The sequence below is a fragment of the Bombus affinis genome, chromosome 14 (assembly GCF_024516045.1).
Source record: "Bombus affinis isolate iyBomAffi1 chromosome 14, iyBomAffi1.2, whole genome shotgun sequence".
NCBI lineage: Eukaryota > Metazoa > Arthropoda > Insecta > Hymenoptera > Apidae > Bombus > Bombus affinis.
Window position 1 is genome coordinate 5,366,829 of NC_066357.1, and position 23,054 is coordinate 5,389,882.

The 23,054-nt window shown below is 35.6% G+C and overlaps 1 protein-coding gene and 1 long non-coding RNA gene across 3 annotated transcripts; one reads left to right on the plus strand and one right to left on the minus strand.

Moving 5' to 3' along the window:
• Positions 1 to 1,556: 1,556 nt before the first annotated feature.
• LOC126923931 (uncharacterized) lies at positions 1,557 to 21,355 on the plus strand. The gene is made up of 2 exons (XR_007713351.1): positions 1,557 to 1,848; positions 21,039 to 21,355. It is a non-coding gene; the product is annotated as an uncharacterized LOC126923931 (long non-coding RNA).
• On the minus strand, positions 5,481 to 11,849 carry LOC126923878 (uncharacterized). 2 transcript variants are annotated; one of them, XM_050737761.1, is made up of 5 exons: positions 9,773 to 11,826; positions 8,220 to 8,422; positions 7,494 to 7,841; positions 6,355 to 6,435; positions 5,481 to 5,747 (listed from the first exon to the last, which is right to left on the minus strand). In XM_050737761.1, exons 1-5 carry the CDS (start codon positions 11,523 to 11,525, stop codon positions 5,547 to 5,549), a joined length of 2,586 nt encoding a protein of 861 aa, XP_050593718.1. In that variant the 5' UTR covers positions 11,526 to 11,826; the 3' UTR covers positions 5,481 to 5,546. The 2 variants fall into 2 exon arrangements, with proteins under 2 accessions (XP_050593718.1, XP_050593719.1); XM_050737762.1 differs by lacking the exon at positions 5,481 to 5,747 and having other exon boundaries at positions 6,354 to 6,681; positions 9,773 to 11,849.
• Positions 21,356 to 23,054: the final 1,699 nt, after the last annotated feature.

Here is a 23,054-nt window from a genome sequence, read left to right on the forward strand (position 1 = left end):
CACGACAGTATTACATCAGATTAGCTCGATTATAATTCGGTATACTATAACGATGCGATTACTCTAAAACAGAAAATTGGTATAGCTATCAAATTTTGCGTAAATTAATTTTTTTCTAAATGTAATCGGGAGATTTAATGCATGTTATTATTACGTAAAAGAATAGATCTACGTATATATGAGTATAGAAAGTAACAATCGCAAGAATACCAATACTAATTAATAGTATAATTTAATATCTTGTTTAAAGTGTGCGAAGAATACCTGCCAAAGAAGACCATACGGTCTTGATTCTTCCACTTGCATGGAAAAAATGTTTACGATTCATCAAACACAATGAAAACTGTTTATTATTAATTGGAATGTTATAAGTCATGAAAAATTGTTAAGTTTTTATATATGCATAAAATTATTCATTTTGTTTTTTATTCAAAAAGATATCTAATAAAAGTGGAATACCATCTTCCATAATGTATTACATTCTTCTTGAATAAAAAAACTGCTCAAAATACTATTTGCTACATAACTGAACATATAGATATAATTGTATAATAACTTATATTTATAACATGAATTAATGTATATAATTGCTCTTTAAGGTAACATAAATCATTGCTGTAAAATTATTAATAAAACAAATACAAAAATGTAATTATGATCAAACGTAGATGTATATTAAGATAAAGACACTCGATTGGTATGGAGAATGGAAGTAAATGAAGCTTTCGATCTCCTGCACATTTTAAAATTATTATTTATAATTTATTTAGCCTATGCACATTATTCATAGACAAAGTAGTATAGTTACAAATTCTGAACAAAAATAAAGCATTCGTTATTGTTATGAACACATATATAGTTAATGATTGTAGTTTTTGGAAGAAAGTTAATATAGAAAAGTCAAGACCATGTGTGCTCTTAATAATCATTACAAATACATACATATAGAAAACACATGTAAATGCATAATCTTCTAGATTCTTATGTCAGAACTAAATTGTAATATAGATCGATTAGCTTCATTAGTAATAAATTGTAAACCATAAGGTTCTTTATCTTATTTGTTATATTGGGGAACACTAAATCCATGTTGTATAATTTTCTTTTAATATAAATGTTATGTTAAAGCTCAAAACAGATCTTATCTTTAAAGTTCCTTATACATCAGTTAATATAGAAAAATTTTAATAAATATCTTTTTCAGGATCAGATTAGTCCTTTTTCATTATATGAATAAATAACATTAATGTATACTCCGCTAATGTAAATTTTAGTGAAATATACAATACTATACTATAGTGAAAAAATGCAGAACATGCGAATCCATTTTTCATTTTATAACATCAATATAAATAGCACAGTTACGACCGTGCAAACAATTTGTCTGATATATTCAAATTTGACTCAATCGTCAAAGATGATAAAATCAATAGCTATGAAAAGATCTTCGCTTATTAAACCATCGAAAGTAAATTTCTCACGACGCGTAAGTGACAGCTGACAACAGTGATAGGTTACGCATATAAAACCCGATGCACATGAGCGACAGCGACGTGATCGGTGTAGACGGGCGATACAATGTCGTTCATGTACATTATCCGTTCTGAAACTATCGTAGATCCTTGACTGAAACAAGTTTTCCAGCGTACAGTATTTCAATTCTACGCGCGACTTTAAACGAATCAGGAACGATTCCGCTCCAGCTAATCGGGAGACAATTAAGCGAAGTTTTGGCGCGGAGCGTCATTGTGCTATTGAATTGTGGGTGGTATCAAGATGTATCATTTTTTGAAATGCGTGATTTCAACTACATAGTGTTTTCCCGTACCTCCATGTGGTGAGATATAGGTAATCGTATTGTTTGATATACAATTATTAATTGCATTACTATAAGTAAGAGAATTATGAATTATATATGCAACAAATAATGCGAGCCAATTGGCTACGATCGCAATTGAATGTAGTTAGAACATTTATCAAATAGTTTTGTTCTAGTCTGAGTAAAGTATCGTGTGCAGAAATTCAAAGAGTTATCGTTTAATTTGCAATATATTAAATTCCTCATCTAATTTTGTTCTAAGATGAATAATTTGTTCCAAGTAGAAGTATTCGTATTGCAATTGCAAAATATTATCGCCATTATGGTGATCATAATTTCACAGTAAAATTAATTTCAATTTCGGTCACGAATAAAGTAATTTTTTTCTGTGAGTCATGGGATGCGTACGTCTTAGTTGCAGGAAACAGCCTGTATAAGAAAAGTGGTTAAAATAAAGGTGAAAGAATCCTAATATCTGAAACATTTATTTGTAAATAAAGTTCACAATGATGTCATTATTATGATCATATTAATAATAACAAGTACTCGTTACCCATAATCAATTTGCTCGCTTATTTCGTTTCTTTTTATTTCTGTTACGTGAATTTATAACGTGTAATAAAATTGCAAAGACATATGGTATAGACATTAAGCGATCTGTCATATCTTTTATTCCTTTTCAATCGTTGGAAAAAGGAAGTATATTTTTGTCACTTAAGTAACAACGAGTATATACGTTATATATCTCTTTTTCTCTGTTTCTATAATTTAATCGCGTTACAGGAATTCTTATCGTATCTGATAAAATGTAAATAGCTAACGCAGTTCATTCTTAAAAAGGCACAAGTTTTTTTCCTCTTCCCGCGACGAAAATTTATTTCAATCCTCCAGCTCGATCGTTAAACACCTTCTTCTCTCCTTCTACAACATCGTTCGCCATTCTGCCATCGATTTTTTAGTAGTGCGTCATTTTGGTTTATTACGTGATGAATATTAAAAATTTTAACGTTCATTGTTGAAAAGAAGTTCTACGAATCACTGTTTTACCGACAAACTTATCAATTGGTAATTTCCTTTCTTTTTTAACATAACATGGTAAAATAGTTTTCATATTTGATAATGTTTATAACAAATAATTAAATACATTTAAATACGTTATATATCTATCAAAAATTGAAGAAAATTCCCATCAAAAGCTAAAAAAGGACAAAAAAGTAATAAATATAGTTTTATGTACGATTATTGAATACGCTCAAAAGTGAAGTAATTACAATAATAATATTTGAATAATTAAACAAGGTTAAATATAGGTATAATATCTCAATGTATCAATATAACGTTTCATTATACTAAAATCTACCTATTACGTAGTTATTGATTTTTATATTCGTCGAATGTACTTTAGATTGGAGAACGTTGTTCAGATTAACATCGAATAAAAATATACATCTCCACACTCTTCACTGAATGTTTTACGAATGCAACTGGAGGATTGTTTAAACAATAAGATCACACATTTTGTTCTTTATATGGACGAAACGTTCGAACAGAACTCAGAGACTGAAAGTTTCAAAGCTACTCAGTCGGTACAGGCGTCTCTGTCCAAAAGCTTCATTATACTCGTATGTACGTAATATAAAAACAACATAAAAAAGAAAAAAAGAAGATAGCAACACGACAAATCTACAAAATATACAAAGTACAGGGTTGTATTTATTGTCGACAATAGATTACGACAAATAAATCGCAACTTCTGTGTCTGGTCTGCGAACAATCGCAGAATTACTATACGTCTTTTCTTATCATCGAACTAAAAACAACCGGATATCCTCCTTCTTACGTTACGCTTGTGACAATCAGCCGTTTATATCGCGAGGAACGATAAGATTTTCTTTTTTTATGTTATGCGGATTGATTAGTTCGCGTTCGTGTGCAGTGTCGTTCGCTCGATAAAAACAACGTTCGACAGCTGACACGAGCCGCAAGAGATAAATTTTAAATTTTCTACGAATTTTGATTGTAAATTGAAAATTTGAGGTTAAACGCTCATAGTTCTGGAAAATATCAACACGTTCCGTGCCGGGTGAAAATTGTCGGTGAAGCTTTAAAGCAAAGAGAATTTATCGTAGAATATCTAGTTACGCGTAGAAAATAAGCGGCGATTCTTTGTAATCATGTTTCTCTTTATTGCAAGTAAGCTTCTCTTTATTGTAATTTCGCATCTACGGAAACTAGAGTACTATCCATTTAAATCGTCACAAATTACAAGATATCCTTATCACTTTCTAGAATTGGTCGCGTGAATCAGTCCTCGATATCATCTGTAATTCGTATCGATGATGGTAACTTTCATATTTTCTGCCTTACCGATATAAGATTTCTTTAATTAATTCCTCGAGATTCTTACATTTTTCATTCATCAAAATGAATTAATCAGAATGTAACCATGTTTGAAGTAACTTCTATTCCTTATCGTGTATTTTAATCATTTCCATTTTTCTTTCTTATTTTTCTTTCTTTTCTTTTTTTACTTCGTACGTTAATTTCAAAGCATAGTGAAAAGTTGGTTGGTAGAGTAACGAGTCATAGAAAAGTAGCAATTTCTCTGAATCTCTGACACTTTGAAAGGCGAAAAAATATACTATTAAGTCCCTGATAAAAATTCTACCTTCTGTCATAAGAATCGTTTCGTCGTCGAATGAACCACACGGCACGGAACTCGTTAATTTTAAGATTCCAATTTCAATTATTCCTCGTTAAAAGAATCGAATAATACTCCGCGTTTCTCTATCCATGTCTAAATCGATCACATTCTAATCGCGTTGTCAGCGTAACGTTCGCTCTCAGAATACGCTCCAAGGTTGGCTTCCTACCAGACACGAAGGAATTCGTAATCAGGTGCGTTTTCTGTAGCGACTACTGTGCAGCCAGTGAGAGTCTTAGTAACTGGTAGATCCTATGACTTGAGCCGTTCGATCAAAGTGACCTGAAAGTGGTTAACTCGAATTTGAGAAATTTTTGAAATTTTTTAAACGAAAGCATTCGATCGATCCTTATTTTGTATGTATAATTTCACCAATTTTCTCTGTGTTTTGTTTCATGGACTAGACCGATTTGCCAAATAAGCTGCTCGTTTAGCATTCCTGTGTGTCCCATACGGAGCATAAAAGTTTCGATTAGCCGTTTCTACGGCGACCAGAAACGCGATCTACAATGACGTGCAAAGTTTTCCAGCCAAATACATCTCCCACCTTATATTTCAAGAACCATATTTTAAATAGTTCCAGGCGATATCGCGTATCCCGATATTACTTGAAGTTTTTTCAGATATCGCTCTTTAAATACGAAGTTAAAAATTCAGTCTGGCAGTAAATTTTGTCACGTCATTGTACACCCTGTCCAAGGTACCATGATCGACCGGGACGATGATCGTGAACGATCGTTGAAAATTAAAGCACCAATTTCAAAGTAAATTATCGTATGCGTGTATTTTTTATCGATTTCGTTTCTGCTCGACTGGTAACTGAACCGAGTCGAATTGAGACTCGTCGTTGCCTGTTTAAGCGACCGGACGAACAAGATTTATTGTTTTAAAGGCGAAAACGCGCGTGTTATCGGTGCTCGGTGTGCGAACGCAGCGATCAATCGGATAACTCGACTATTTCTGTTTTTTTTTTTTTGTTCCTTTTGATTTTGTTGGCTTTTGGTAGAAAGTTCTAATTTAAATTTATAAGTCGACGTCTTCTTGCTTGGCCTTTGGTGCAACCTTTTCACCACTGTCCGACTCCTTGATGGTAGCGTGAACGTCAGCCACTTCGACCGGCGGAGGAACCGCTGGATTCACTGATTGATCCTCTTCCGCAATCTCGAAGCCAATCGTCGCTCCAATCTTCTGGCTCGCCTGTTTGAATGAGTCTGATAGCATCACCTGTTGACCAGATTAATTATCAAGCGTTAAAAGCGCGATAGTATGGAGCGTTATAGTTGTAGGAATAATATAGAGTAGAATGTGTTCGGTATAATAAAAATTAATATTTCTTCGATATTCTAAATTAGATTATGTAATTATAGAAGGTACGCTAGATTAGTAAAGTTTTATTTGATTAGGAATTATTATATGCTATAAAGGAAAGCTTGGAAAAGTCGATCTTCTATTTAATTTATATTCCATTAGAAAATTTAGATTATTATGCTACAGGTTATTTACATGTACATGCATATATATTATGAAATATAAAATTAAATTGAATTATTGTATATAAATTATATGTATATTATGTTATATTATTTATATCACATTGTTATATTATACTATGGATTAGATTGGGTTACTAGATTTTCATTAGATCAGGAAATATTATAAGAGATTTTATACTATTAGAGATATATATGATAGAGATATGGAGATATTATACTATTATAAGAGATTTAGAAAATTTGGTGATTTACATTGAACTATGAGATTTAGATTATCGCAGGTTAGATCGGATTATATTTTTTATTTCTTTAGAAAATAATTCATGAAAAATTCGTACCTGTACGACGTTGATGCACATAGACGTGAGGGCCAGGCCGAACACCAGGTATATTATCGAACACATCATGTATATGGGATGCTAGATCAACCAACCAATCAATTTGTTAATGTGTGCGCGTGTATTCTGTCATCGGTGGTTTTTTTTTTTTTTTTTTGTTTTAATTTTCACTAAGAAAACACGTGCAATTGTGCCGAAGTGAGGTTTATGCGAAAAGCATGTACGAAATAGTGTGTATATACGGTGATGTGCGTTATTAGTTCTCTTTAGAATTTGTGTTTGTTTGTCTGTTTCTTGATTAACTTTTTGATTTTCAAAGCTTACCGTCTGAACGCCACCGTGAAAGGGACAAGCAAAAGAATAAGTTAATTATATAGCTCACTGAATACGAATCTTGGGGACAAGGGTACATTCCATCGGTCAAATATAAAGCAAACGCTAATCGCAAATGAAAATCATTCGAATGTACATCGAAGAGACACGTTCCGAATTTAATAAGTTAAAACCGGTAAATTTCAGCCACGTTGTATAATAATACTTCGTAATACTCCGTATTATCGAATTTCCTCTATTCGTTTGTACAGAGAAAAATTAATAATTCGTCTTCGTATAGAAGATTTGTTCTCGGTTAAACTAAGATTGAGATTTTTTAATTCAACGAATCACTTATTGAGATAAATAAAAAGATAAGGGCAAATGATGCAAAATAGTAAGCCTGCTAGGATTTGCAAAGTTCCTTCCTTTCTCCGAATTTCGTTAAATAGAAATTCTTACCGTTTCTTTTCTAAATTTCCTTGAGCTAACAATACGACGAAATGGAACAAACACTAACTTTGCATAAATCAAAATTTATACCGCTATCCAAGGATTACGTAACGTTGTCCCAGCTTACAAAATTCTGAAAATTCTCTCACACGATATGACTAAACGCTGCGTATCCAGCTTTGAGCCAAAAGGAAAGTTAACTGTTCCATCGAACGTGTCTCTTGGAATCGGTCTAGCAGTCAATCGAATCGATCTCGTCGTTTAGGGAAGGCGAAACGAGCGGGGCGTGATGCAAGATATGAAAACGACGACTGAAATATCGTCGAAGTAGAAACAAAAAAAAAAACAAAAAAAAAAATGCGAAGAATTTTCACCTTTGGCACGTAATCGCCGAAGCCGATAGTGCTCATGGAGATGAAAACGAAGTAGAAGCTCTCGAAGAAGCCCCATCCTTCCGATAAACAGAACAATGTGGCGCCTATGAAAATGTAACCGAGTAGAATGAAGATGGCAACAGAGATTGGTAGATTAAATTCGTCGTCGATGGCGAACGCGGACATCGCCGGTGTTCCTGGTGTGTCAGGCACGTTTCCATCCAAGTTGAGGACCGTTTGAGATTGCGGAGCCTGCTTTTGTATTTCTTCGATATCCTCTGGATTAATCTGCGAGGGCCTCTTAAACGTTGCTAGGTCGTAAACTAATTGCACGCCTTTCATCACTTCCTGTTTACCGAAGACTTAATCAGTGAAATTAGAAATCACAATGTTACAGTCTATGGAAGCTTGGTATAAGCTTGGTGAGCTCACGAGATACAAGGTCAGAAGTTAGAACACGTAATTTCAAACGTTTCTCTTTCTGTACTGTGATTGATTATTTGATTATTGCGATAATGCTGCGTATTGACTTCTTGCAGAATTTAACTTTAATTTAAACCGTCTCGTTAAAATTTATTCTTTTTTTTTCTATGATTAGCGATAATACATTAGAAAATGCAACAAACTGTTAAGAGTGGAAAATTGCTTTTCCTTTTAGGATAGAAATAAAACGAATAGAAACCAAAAGTCACAAGACGATCGTTCTCTATGATTTTGAGATCTTACCTGAACAGGTACGGTTCGACGAACCTTGCGACAACTTCCGGTATAATACACCCTTCGGACGAACGCCCAGAGGAACTTGATACCACGCGTGAATAATTTGCCAAAATCGGCTAATATTATCAGAAACATCGGGATACCGAAGATAGCGTAAACTATTGTGATGGCTCTTCCGGTGGTGGTACTAGGTGAAATATGTCCGTATCCTAAAATAGAGCGACAGATCCGTAAAGTTGAGACACTGTAACGACTGGAATCGCATGATTCATATTCGGTAATGAGAATTAAAATTTTCACGAGGATCGAACCTCTCGAGGTTCACATCTCTATACATATATTTCTATGGGACAAAAATAAACCTGAGAGATACTAAATACGCGGTGGTGTTCGGTCTAAGTTTAGCAATTTTGGTGGTACAATTTGGCGGTCGTTTGCTCATAAAGTGGTCGAATTCTTCGATAATAGAACTTTCCTTTCAGGTATCTCGTTTATGTAAACGATTATTATTTGGAACCGTTTGTTTCGATGAAACGAAATATTATGAAATTTGATTTTCTGTTTATTAAATTCGAATGGATCGGATAGCCGATGTAATTTGTATTTCGATTTATCGATAATTGCTGGCTTTGTGCTCATCACATCGATCTATGGATTCAAATGGTTACGCATATTCGCAAATCACATAAATTTAATATTAAATTTCTGAAAAATGAATTATTGTATATGCTTGTTAGATTTAATTTAATATTCAATCTGTTAGCAATATTGTAATATTACGTTTTTACTAATTAAGGGTTATTAACAATCCAAATATAAAATATGAAACATTCAACTTATCAGCAATATTTGAATTTCATTCCACAGATAATTTCCAGCTTTAATTATCGTCGTCTTATTAAATGAGATTAAACAGATTACGTAAATTAGAAGCCATTCGCGGCTTTCCATATTAGATTAACTAAATTTCTACTGATTAGTAATTTCTATGAGACTAAACACAAGAGCTGAATTATAACTTCGTTTAATTCATTGCATCATGAATATTTGAATTTCGTTTCCCTGTAAATTGCCAATTTTACTATCAAATATTTTGTGAAATTAGATTAAAAATTCGTGATATCAAACTACCCCCAAAAACCGTCTTTCATAGTCATTGTTAATCTAAACACGAAATCTGAATCGTAAATCTCTAGTTAGATATCCATCCTATTACTAATATTTAATAACAACGTATCCCTCCATGGCACCGAATGCTCAGAAGTTTCAAAATCATGATACTCCTTTCCAGAACGTAATAAATTCCCAAAGTCCCCTACGAACCTATCATTCTTGAAAAATTTAGGCCGCTGGCACGAAACGCCTGCGCATTCAGCTTTTGACAATCAAGTATACAACCCACAATCATCGTCTGTACGACTACATCAGCCAGTTAGGAAAATCAATACAGAACTTATAAGAGCTTTTGCGATAACCATATCTCTTCACATCGTCGCACATCGATTTTATATTTTCCTTCCATATTTCCTTTTATCCCAGAGCTATCCGGATTTTCTCACCGATAGTGGTTATTACTGTCAGACAGTACACGACAGCGTTGAGAAAGCTCCAGCTTCTTTGCCCGCTGTATGTATGGACGCCCGCTTCATGAGCAGTGTGCAACTGCTCCTCAAACTCCATTAACTTCCGGCGAGCCATGCTCTTCCAGTCGTCTTCCCTCAGATTGTGACTGTAGTTCCACAAACTATCCAGGAAATCTCGTTTCACGCGTTTCACGCCGCATTTGTAGAACGTCTCGAATGCACCCTCGGTGAACCGGAAAATGAACGCGCCCAAACCACAGTAGATCATCACCAACATTAATTCTGACAGGCAACGATTTCTCAATCCTCTTACAATTCGTGCTTCTCGAGGATTTTGCGCGACGAACGCCTTAAATTCTGCAACCACGTCTTTCATCGCCCTTAAAAAGTCCATGAAAGTGACTTTCGCCGGTTGGTCCAGTTTTACTTCTAAGAATTTGTCTTCTGTTTTAACTTTTGTTGGTTCTTCTTTTTGTTTTGGTGGTTTGACTTTCTCTGGTTCTTCGTAGTCTTCTTTCTTCTCTGGGTCATCGTCTTCTTTGTCTTCCTTCTTCTTGCCAAAGAATGGCAGCCAAGAAAACCAACCTTTTCTTCTCTCAGACTCTTTCAGCTTCTCGATAGATCTCTCGATGGCTTCTTGTTCCGTCTCTGTGAGCGGTGTACTGAATTTTCTTCTTCTTAGCGGCTTTTCTTCTTGAGCATCCTCGAACACGTCCGGAATATCGGCATCGAGAATGTTCTGCTCTCTCTTCAGGTATTCCTCCTGGGCCCTAGCGAAATCTTTCATTAGACTGTCGTTACTCAAAGGAATTATCTGCTTCTTTATGTCAGAGGAGGATCTCTTCATCGCGACTTCTTCCGCCTGCCGAGGGAAAGATTCGCTTTTCTTCATTTTACGATCTTCGTCGGTATCGTCAGTTTGACTATGAACTCTAGAACGTCTTCTTTCAAGTTTCGCTTCGTCGTCTTCCTCAAGCTTCTGTTTACTGGACTTCTTCTCCCTTGGAGGCTTCTCGATCGCCTCTTTTACTCCAACTTCAGAATCACCACTGCTAATTTTCTTCGAGGAACTCTTCTTTATTCTAAATTTCCCTGTTTCTGGCGATTTAGTTCTTCTCGGATGCCTGTCTATCTCCTCCATATCGCTAGAGTCAGTCGACTGACCGTGTCTCTCCATTCTTTCCCTCGACTTCTTCTTCAAACGTCTTTCCACCTTCCTCGGTTCAATCGGTTGATCTATATCACCATCAATATCCTTTGAGCTCGGTATAGTATCCTGATACTTCGTAACAACTTCTCCACTCTTGGTCGCTTCCTTCGTTGGACTTCCGTTATCCACTTGGCTGGCCAATTCCTTCTTTACCGACTGTGCAGTGGTCTCATCTTTAGCGTCACTCTCACGTGCTTGCGATTCTTTCTGAGGAGAAGCAGAACTCTTCTTCTCTTCGCTCACCTTTCTACCATCAGTGTCCTTGACCTTGCTTGGACTCCTCTTCTTTCTTTCCTCGACCTTCAGCTGCAAATCTTCCTCCTTGCTTCTTTTCTCCCGATCCTCCAACTCGGCTCGCTCAGCATCCTCCGCCATCTGCTCCATCCTGGCGCGTCTCGCCTCTTCCTCGTCGTCGGAAGTTTCCACCAATCGTTGGTTCCTCGAGGAAGGGTCCGGTGTCTTCTCGCGCCTTCTGGCCGCGGCTTTGCGCCGCCTGTGTACTGTGTAACTGTCCTCCATGTCTCGGGACACGGAGAATCGGTACAGATGGAACGCGGGACAAAATCGAACTGTTGGTTTGACGCGAAAACTGCACGATTGCGTCTTGGTTGGCCCCGGTGCAGACGGACACCGAGACAGAAATAAAACAGAGGCTGCTCCCACCACGCGCTACCAACGGAACCAGATGGTTTTGCCGCAGCGGGTATCGAGCGAAGGCGCCACGCGAATCGCGCGCAACCAGGAGGCCAACGACGCTCGGGCGTCGCGGTGCCGGCCCTGCAGCTACTGCAACCCGTTCAACGCCACCCGAACCTGCAATCGGTTACTGTTACCACCACTCTCTTCAACCGCTATGCGGAGCTTTCTTCGAGGCTACCCGAAGCGTAGCGTTATCAAGCGACTGACGTCATGGAACATGATTTTCGCGGTTCGGCGGTTTCGAGGAAAGAAAAATATTACGCTAAGTATGCTGTTGTCACGGTGTTGGCTATATCGTGGGTCGTACGAAGGATTGCTTGGAGGATAAGCCAAGGTTTATGGGTACTTGAAGATGTTACCGAGGAGACTGTAAAAGATTTAGTACTTTGTACGTGTTCTTTTCAGAATAACTTTTTTTTAAACTGTGGAAAAAGTCGTTCTCTTGTCGGTTATTGGATATAGTTTTCTTTACAGTTTGTAATACGAACATAGTTTCTCTATGGGTATGGAGGAAATTGTCTGTTATCGGGTATTATACGTATGATAGTAAAAATGGAGTTTTTTATGACTATGGGACTAATTGTTTTTATCAGTTACTGTATAGATCGTAATAGAAATCTAATTTTTTTATGACTATGAGAATTTGTTTTTTATCAATTGTTGTATACGATTATAATAGAGAAATTTTGTTCCGATATTTTTTCGTAAAGACACGTTAAAATTCCAGACTAGTTTAGTTAAAAGTAGACACGTTTTCTTTTTCTTTATCTGATAATTTGTTGCAGCAGAATACTGCGTACACGCATTATCAAGAATGAAACGGTTATTTAAACGGAACAGGTGCTTTCAACGATCTGTTTTACCGAAGTAAAAGCGTAATTGAGAAGAAACTCTATAGCATGTGTGTCCTTGCATGTGAAAAGAACAAAAGCAAATGTTGCGATCTAAATTCTATATGCAAAATTTCAATAGATCAAATCAGTGGTCTGCGGAATAATTTTATGGCTATTGAACATGATGTTTATTAAGTGTGTATATATAAAACAAAATGTAAAAAAGACTGAAATGTGACAAAATCTAATTTAACGTTACAGAAGAATCGATTTGCACAGGCATAATATAGGAAAGAATTTATTTATAATGATCCTTGGAACTTTTCGTGGAAGTTTCATGATTCTCGTGGTTCTTAGAAGTTGCACGCCTGCTTGGAGGTGAAACATTACGAATATTAGTTTCTCAATGTGTGCCATATTTTTTAATTATATAAATCTAACTAAAGACTAGGAGATACGATCGTAGCAATTTTCCTAAATCAAATCACAGAAGTTTTTACATAGTTATACACTTAAATGGCAGTTCAGAACAAGATTGACCTACGTTGGCAAACTTTTATGATCTCTACATGATCAGCATAAAATTTTAACATTTTTCCAAGCTTTCTAGTTAGCATAATCGCACGAAGAATATGCGTAACTGTTCGCAAATGCCAGAACGATTTACTTAATTTCTTTTTTATCTAGATATCATGGAAAGCGTTATAAAAATTTTACAACGAATGTTAAATAGATACCACCTAAATATTCTTTTCTTTGAATTGACTGTCCTGGCTTTTAACTGAAAATATTAAATGTCGATTTTCATAAAATATCTGCTGAAATTTATTTTATTTAATAATTAAACCATACCTTGTTTGTTAATTAGTGATAAGGCATTTGCATCATTTTATACGTGTTATTCTATAGATGTTTTCCAACTTGAAATTGTGACGAACTCAACATAAAATTAAAAGCATCGTTGAATTCAATTTGACTACCGTTTCGGTAAAAATTAAGTTTTCAAGATCTCCACCCTTCGTCTCGCAATCAATTTAAAATTACTTCACACTTTCTTCTCATACCATATATGTTTGAAACTTTGAAACTTTCCGGCCATCAAGATTTTCTCATTTGGAGCATCTTTGCTTAAATTAACACGGAATTAAATCGCATCATTTCAGCGAAATGCTAGTTTTCAACTTAAATCTGTTTTCACTTCACCTTGCGCGTTTTCTTGGTAATTTAACTTTCGCGTCTTTTCATACTGTGACTTCGGTTCATGATAATGAAATACTATTTCTTACTGTGATCTTCTTATTTTCCCGTCCTCGATTCGGTTTCCCCGACATTCGCCCAATTTATCTTCGACCCTCTAATGTCTCTAACTTATCCTTATCTTTTATTATCTTCCTTTCCCTCGTCGTGAACGCGGGTTTCTACTTTATCAAACAATTTCTCTTTTTTTGTGTAAGTATCCCTGCGGAAGAAGCTTAATTTGTGGGTGTGTTAAAGAAAGCTTCGTTTTTCATCTGTATTTATCAAGGATACTGCGTCCATACGACTATGGTTTCTTCCTTTATGGTCATCGACTCAATAAAGCGATAATCTTCTTTGACCCGTGTCCTTCGAATCGCGTTTTATACCCATCGTTCCATCTTCAACGTCCTCGGAAGGAATTTCGCGTTGTCTCACTCGCCGCGTTCGTAAAATTACTGTTAGAAAATAAAGTTAGAACACGTAATAAATTAACAGAAATAAAAATATTCACGGCAGCCGTGGCGAATTGCATTTTTAACATAGTTAGCTAGAGATGGGAAGAAATGTAACAAGGTGAAACGAAATGGCGTGGAATGAAGCATATTCCATGAAGTTAATTTCACGCGTTTCTATGCATCGTTACTCCTGAAAACAGCAATATCATTCCCCTTTCTTCAGATCCAACCCTATATCTTTGGTTACATTAATCGGTGTAACTTTTCGTTCTCTGCGAAAAGTATGAATTACCTATTTTTTTTATATATATATTAATAATAATAAATCATAATAAATAATAATAATTAAATCATAATAAATAATCCACCGTCGCACTATGAACAGTTTCATTGCTTTCTTCGTATCGTCTGATGCGCGTGTTATTTCTGCTGCTATTTGTAATAAGGAAAATCGATTTTAAAAGAAGTTGAAAAAGTCTTGAAACTTTATATAATTTCTTCTACGTGGAAAGTTTGTGACAAAATATAACTACTATTTCCTCCAAAAGCTTCACTTTCCTAATATTTGACTTTTTACTCCCATGTTTAATTTTTACTCGCTTTCGAACAGAGGGTGTATGTGTGCGTTGTTCAAACTAGAGGAAAAGGATAGCGGAAAATATTATGAAGATGAAAGTGTGCGAAGAAGAGAAAGAGAGAAGAGAAAGAAATAAAACGAGCTGTTCACGAAGCTGAGAGCTTTTCACGGGTCGTTAAAATGAACGAGAAAAATTGGATCGATAAGTCCCTAAAAGGCAAGTGCACTACCTTCGAGGTGGCTCAATTTACACGTACAATAGTATCAAGAATGGCTAACAGATTAAACACCTGCTGCATCAACTTCTAAAACACAAATCTTCGTTCCTCTTATCGTTTCTCTTTTACCTGTCTCGCGTAATATTAGCACCGAATCAAAGTTCTTATTTGGTTCTTCTAAAAGTATAGCACTTCTATATTTTGAAAGAAATTAACGAATATTAATCTGCTATACAGTACACGTTTCGTACAATCTATTGTACAAAACATTTTGAAAGCTCGTTAGCGCAGTAACGAGACACGACTGTCGTGATTGTATTAATAAAATGTGAAACATATCTGATAATCTATATAGAAGATACGGGATATTTATTGGAAGCTGTGCAGAAATCAGCAAAATATTTGAACAAACAATTGTTACTTACTATGGTAGGAGACCACGATATGTAACGAAACCATTTTTAACGCGAATTGTGTGCTTAAAACTTCCATTCGTGCTAATTGTACTAATTTGGTAATGCCAAGTATACTAACTATACATTTGCTACGCTAAGTGGACTTATTTTTCACTAAGTGTATATTTGCAATAAACGCCTCGTAATTTCTATTTCCATTTTCGATTCGGTTCCAAATCTTAGTAATTATCATCGCGATATCAGTCGGGTCTCGATATAAGCGCCAACGAAATTGCAACATGTTTTGTACGATGCACATAATTTATTTACAAAAAACCTGTGTGGTAAGTGTAGGAACACGATCTCGAATTTTTCTGTTGTAATCGCGATAGTCGCGTCTCGTCGCAGTGCTAACGAAATTGCAAGAAACCACGTAATATATTCAGCGTATAGAAAGCGTCTGTGATGATTGTTCGATTACTTTCGTGAGTCACTGTACGTATAAAGTAAAATTGTATGGATCGAAGGGAAGAAGAGGTCGTTCATCCAAGATGAAGCTGTTCCGTGGAACAATCTGATAACACGTGTGCCATTGGCTTCGGCGTAATGATTCGATTTAAGTGGATTGTAAAACACACAAAAATAAAGATGATCGCATGCAAACAGATTTTTTGGAAAGTTACCAACTCGAATACAAAGAAACTTCGGCAAACGCACCGCTACCGAAAATAAAATGACCGATCGGCGAAGCGGTTTCTTTGTGCTTGCAGAATTAAACAGATCATGACTAATTATCACCCGTTTTGACACCGCTGATTCATCATTTCGGGAATCTGATGGAAGACACGGTTCGATGGCGCGTAATCTGTATATCGTTTTAATTATCGATTGATTAATATTGTATACTCATTTGTACATATATATATTCATATACATATTTGTAACGCAAATTTTATTCGAAATTGCGATGCTGAAGTGAATATATAGTGTATATATATATAAGTGAATATATAGCGAATATATTGCGATAGTGAAGATATGTTTGGCTATTGTAAAGAATTCTATAATGATCCATTATAAATGAACTGCGTATTTTTATTATATTTTTAGGAATAGTAGTAAAGAAGTAGAACATAAGTATAAAATTGTATTAGTTACCGACTATGATAATGAGTAGTATATATTTTAATATAGTTTCGCATATTACCTGCGCTACTCGTGAATGCATAAAAATTCGTAGTACAATCGTACGATAAGAATATCCGTGATCTTGAGCTTCTTAATTCTTAATTCACTTAACAATTATAATTTCAAAATTGTCGATTCTCATTATAAAGTCGCGTTGAAATTATGAATGAAAACTACGTGAAAGAAGAACTTAATCTTTCGGAACGAAAATTGTCAGAACGCTGTATGGATGTAGTTCTCGTCAAAGTTTACCAAGTTGAACTATGTTCCTCTCTAAGATCTTTTAATCTTTATTTATTCGAACGTGTCGGAAGCGAATAACTTCAAAAGGAGCGTTCGTTTGATCGATATTATTGTCAATATTTAAGATTCTCAACATCGTACGGACGATAAACATGTGTACATTAATCGTCTAGAGAGTATTGAAACTATAGTTCACGATAGTACTGAAAACCTTAAATATTGACAATAATACGAACAATAATATTGACGATAATGTTGATCGTCTGAATGCTTCTATAGAGACGATGTATGGGAACTAAATGAAAGAAGAACCATCGTTCATTTTGCTAAATGTTAAAATTATCCTCTGGCGTTAAGACTGAAATTAAAACATTTTATATTTTTTATAAAGTTCCGCGAAGCTTCCATAGTATGCTAAGAAGTTACTCTAAACCTTGTTTCGTATACAATGCAAATCTACAGAAAGGTAATCTAGGAAAAGTAAAGCTTTAAGAGGACTAAAACTCTGAATAATAAGTAGAATTAGAGCGATTTTGTTTTAACTAAATAATGATATTGAAATCCAAAACTACTATTATTACTAAACACAGTGAAAAGCCAATTTTAATTTGCTATAAGTTTCCTTATGTGAAAGATTTTCATTTGCAAAAATCCATAATATGCAAAAAAATATATATATATAATATCCAAAGTAAAACACTTTCTAATAACGTCTAAATTAAAATACCTCCCGAGCTAATATCGAAAATAAAATATTTTCTGAACTAATATTTCATAAGCGAAACAATTTTCCATGCAGATTCTGTGGTTTTTAACGTATATTCCTAAAGGTATACATAAAAATATGAATTCCGATGAAATTCAATGTAAACGCGTTGGCGCCTTTCTCGCGATTTTCCCAAGCGCTCTTTTCTGACGCCATTCAGGTGTATTTATTTCTATTCTGCGTGAAACGCGACATTCGGAGATCGCGAGCGTGTTATAAATCGCTTGAACACGTTCGAAATAGAATCGAAACGCGAAACATCGCTAAACGAACGACGAAGTTTCACAGGCTGCCAGACAATTTAATTCACTCGCACAACCACCACTGGTTTTATCCTACGATTCCTTCCGTAATGATTCTTTGAATATTCTTTTCCTATATTTTTACTTACGTTCACCGTGACATAAAGCGAATTGTACGACACTTGTCAGCTTTATTTAACGAACTACATCGCCTTTCATTTCCAATTGACAATATAATTTGACGAAGATAGAAATATTTTTCGAATAAAAAGTTTCCCACGTTTTATTTTGTTTCGTGTTATCTCTCTTTGCTTTCACGATTGGAATATTGATTTCAATTTTACGTATTTATTCCGAGCATTCGACAAGTATTGCTTGATTTAGAAATGCGAAGTACAAAATGGTTAATAGCGTTTTGTTCTTCGTTTGATTGGGCGTGGACGTGAATCTGGAAGATTTTCGTTGTTTATATTTCGAAGAACAATAACTAGAGAACGATGCTCTTAAGAGCACTGTGATTGCCGTTTTATTGGCCCATTTAAACACTTCAGTTGTGTAACAAACGAAGAAACGAGAAGGAGCTATGAAATTCCATACGAATATTTGGAAGATCAGAGGAACTTCGGATATCGCTGAAAATAATATCATGCAATGTTTCATCGTCGTATCAATGTCACCAAATAATTAATTAAGAAAAAATTAATTTAAAAATATTATTGCTTCTCAACAAGAAGTTAGCATTCTTCTTGGTAAAGGAAAAAGTAGAAAAAGGGGAATTCTTAAGTCTTCCAAAAAGCTTTAAAAAACACGGCAGAAGTTAATTAAAGATGACTAAGTTCGAAGAAAGGTTCTTCAAAATTTCAAATTAGTCATATTGCTAAAATTAACTTATTCCTCTGTCACAAAAGAGAAAAAGGAATTTATAAATCTTCTACGAAATGTTTTACGAGAGAATTTATAAGAATTTATGAGAACTTGAGAGAAAAAAAACTCTCAAGCCTTCCAGGAATCACGAAATCTCCATTAAACATTATTAAAATTTAAATAGATCTTTAAAAATGGACGAATTTAAGAGACCCAATTCAATCGTGCTAACATTACGTCTCGAGATTAACTTTCTCTCTTGCAAAGAATGGAAACATATAGTTCTTGAATGTAAGAAGTTTCATGCGCGATCTAAAAAACCTCAATCCACTTAAACAGATCGAAAATCCAAGTAGATCCGAAACGAGAGAAAATTAAAGGAAACTCAATCTCAGCATGAGTAAATTAATGTTCCTTTCTCGACAAAGGAAAAGTAGCGGAATCTTTAAGCGTTTTAACAACTTTCCACCATCAGCCATCACCAAATTTTATTCTCTTCGCATAAAGTGTTAGAAATCGTAGGGTTTACGATCTCTTGTCGGAACCTCGTTTCTCTTCCTTGTCGAAAGGTGTTTAAAAAAGAAGAAAAAAAGAAACGATCTCTCGTCGATAGTTGTTTTGAAAGAGACCATTCCTCGTCGAGAATTGCGAAAACGATGGGCGCCACATCTTCCCACGAGCGTCACCCACGTCTCCTCTTCCACCCTTACGTAAGTCGTGTTCCTCTCGAAATAGTACGCGTGGGCACATTCCGTCGACGCGAAAAAGATGTTTTGTTCTTATGGTCGCGATCATCGTCCCGGGCTCATCTTCGTCGACCAACTCGTCGCACAAATTTTCCATCCCCTTTCTGCATCCCTGTTTTGCGAGGTGACAAAATGAAACGGTAGAACAATGTGTGCACGGAAAACAAGAGTCAGCGTCTAATAACCGAGGCCTGTACGAGAAAATGAGGTCATATACGGTGCATTATTAATTTCAGTAGATCCTATTGCAGTCGACGCGTATCTTGCACAGCTATCGGTGTGTCAAATGGACTAGGCATCCCGCATTTCTACTCACAATGACGCGCTGTGTTTGAAAACGAATGTTATGTTTCTAGGTCTTTTACGATTTGTTTCTACCATCTAATTTTTGGCTTTTTCAAGTTTCTGGATATTTTATGATCTGTTCCTATTGCCTAGTGTATAGTCAGGTTTTCTAAGTTTCTAAATCTTTAGCTGCAATTAAACTACATATGTTTATGTAAATTGAATCTGAATAGTGATATGTTTCACTTATTATTGCGATCACTATATCTTGGATATTTCATATATTTTTCCACGTTACTATGTACTTTTGCATCATTAAATTATTCATAAATACAAGAAAATCCGCAGCCTGTTAATTAGTTTGACCTCTGAGAAGCTCATATAATTCCAATCTTCAACTGCGCTACAGGATATTGTATCTTGTCAAATACCAATCCTTTTTTTCATTTGTATCAGGAGCACAATTTTTGTCGATATCATTTTATTAACGAATCGTTTCAAAACACCAGGAAATATCCAGAAGAAGAATAGTCGTAAAAAGTAACGACATAATTCAGGACACGAATAGCTAAAATGGTGCATGCTGCAGTATTATGCGCGAACTGTCCCTGTCTCGTTGGCAAGCCGAATACTCGCATACTTAATTACCCGGCAAATAAGTTAATTAGCCAAGTGTTACATTACTCCTAATCCTAATCTAACCCTTAGTATTAAATTAGTCGAGTAATTAAAACGAGTACTCGGGTTAATTCCAACGTTTTGTAACACAAAAACTGATCGTAGGAAATTGTTGAATGTACGCTAAAGATACATTTGTTTCGCAATTCGTGCGATTTCCGCTCTATTTTCCTGAAAATCCTCCCAAATATGTGCAACTTTTGTCAAAAGATGTCCAAACTGAAGCATAATGATAATATACAAATAATAATTAGTATTCGAAGTTTGTATATGAATTTGTTTGCTATACGTCCAAATATCTAATGAAAAATTGTACTAAAGAATTATTTAAAAGATTGAGGAAAAAAGCAACGAAGATTAACGATTAGGATACGCACCAACTATTTGATCTCCAGTATATGAAAGATATACAATACAATATACAAATACAATGCATAATCCTATTGCTGCTTTTAAGTTGGGTATTAGAATATCGTCTCATAATCATAACTACCTATTTCGAATAATATTCGCCTATCTATTCTCGAAAATCGCAGAATTCTAGCAAACCTTTCGTTTCTATACAAAATTATTAATGGTAAAATGAACCCTGTGTTTGTTTTAGAACGAATCGATCTATATACACCACCTCGATGCATTAGGAATTTGGCGAAGAATTTTTGCTGTCAAGTACCAAAATATGCTGTGGCTGCGCAGATCCATTAAATAGAATTACTAAATTAACAAATCGATACGCTGGGAATGTCGACTTTCTCTCTGGACGCTTATCCGCATTTAAAACGAAACTCCACAATATCCCCTTATCGCGTGATAATAATATCCTTTTCTCTTTCTTTTCTCGCTGTACGCTTACCATTGTATTCTTTTGTACTTGTTACTGCACCTGTACGATGATAATAATAATAATAAAAATAAAGATAATTTCCATTGTGTAAGTAAAGTAGGATAAGGTTATTCACGTATTACTTCTCTTCGAGGAAGACAAAGAAAAATTGGAAATGGCACGTGTATCCGTTTGAAACTTCGCAAACCATCAGTCTACGTAATTGCTGCATAAAAGTCTGTAACTATCGCACTATGTTTCACAGCTGTAAAATATAAAAATTCTCGGTCGACGACCAGCAGCAGTCGACGCCACCGAAAATACATCAACGACATCGTGTCGTTGTAGAAACGCTGTCTCAGTAGTTTATGCGAAAGATTGCATTGTTCGAGTTCCGCAGTTTATTTCCTTGCCGTTGATTTATCGACGTCGATTTCCACCCAGAGCGTCAGCCAACGAACCAATGACCATGGATCTCAGTTTCGTAAATACTATCTCGGAAGCTGGCGTGTATAGATCAATTTAACGACATCGGAGTCAGCCACATCCTTCGCCCAACAAAGTCGTTGAAAGTTGCGGTTAAACAGGGTGAAAGGATAATAGTCACTTTATCGAGATAGTATGTAGGTCACGAGGAGTGCATCAGACTTTCCACCCCTTTGGCGTGGAAACTGCGGAGAATCGCAACGTGCCCGTTTCCTCAATACACACACGCTGCCGCTCCGAAGTACATAGGTTTTAAGATTATACATACATAGGCGACTGATAAAAATAAATATAAATTTATAACACCGAAACACCGCAAAGCCCGAACAGGCACACACTTAAGACTTGAAAGAACACGAATATTCGATTATCTTTGGTGGCGTTCGATTTAATTAGAAACGTTTCTACGAGCAGAGGGAATTACAAATTTGAGAGTAATTGCTATTTATATGAAACACCCCTGGGTGAGGGCTTCGGTGAGTGGTTGAGTGAAATTTGGATGGAAGTTTGTTGATGAAATTTAAGTTCTAGCGAATATAATATTTTTGAAAAGTTATTATTTATATAAAATATCCGTGGTTAAGACTAAGACTTGGATGTGGGCTCCAGTGAGGTTTTGAATATTGACTTGGGTGGAGGTTTGCATGAATTTTAAATTTTAGCGAATATATTTTAGAAGAGTTGTTATTTATGTTTAAAATACCCAAGCTTAAGCCCTGGGCGATGGCTTGGATAGAGGTTTGGGCGAATGTTTGGATGAAAATTTGGCGAGGCTAAAGCTGGGTTTACGTTAATCCAGTCGCTAACTCAAGCGAGTATATTTCAATGGTTTGACTGGAAGTCGGTCGATGGTCACGTTATTCCAGTCTTTCTTGGGTCGTTGAAAGTGGCAGACAGCAATTGCAATGGATTCACGCAAAAGACGGATAAAACAATACGTGTACGCTTCAGCTAACACGGAATATTGAACCATCTAGAGCAGCGCTTCTTAGCCTGTAATCCGCGGACCTCCGCGGAGCCATAAAGTCCTTACACGCGCAAGTTGTATTTCTTTATTTTAGCGAATCTTTTCTTCCCTGAAAGGTCGTTGGCGGGCAGTTCACGATCGTTTCAAGTATATTACGTATTTGACACATTGAGGATTTAAATTTTGAGTTAAGTCTTGAGCGTCCGTGATAACGAAAAGACCTTTAACAAAGATCCGTGATAAACAAAGGATTAAGAATCGCTGGTCTAGACGATTCCAGTGACGCCGGAATATTGCGTTCACGATGGCGAGGGTAAACACTGAATCGAAAAAGTAAAATTTCG

Excerpts from the sequence above, each read along its gene's own strand:
- LOC126923878 (XM_050737761.1), bottom strand. The coding sequence starts at position 11,525 with ATGGAGGACAGTTACACAGTACACAGGCGGCGCAAAGCCGCGGCCAGA. Across the intron at positions 8,423-9,772 it reads GACAGTAATAACCACTATCG|GATACGGACATATTTCACCT; the intron begins GTGAGAAAATCC and ends GCTCTATTTTAG. Across the intron at positions 5,748-6,354 it reads TGTGCATCAACGTCGTACAG|GTGATGCTATCAGACTCATT; the intron begins GTACGAATTTTT and ends TCTGGTCAACAG.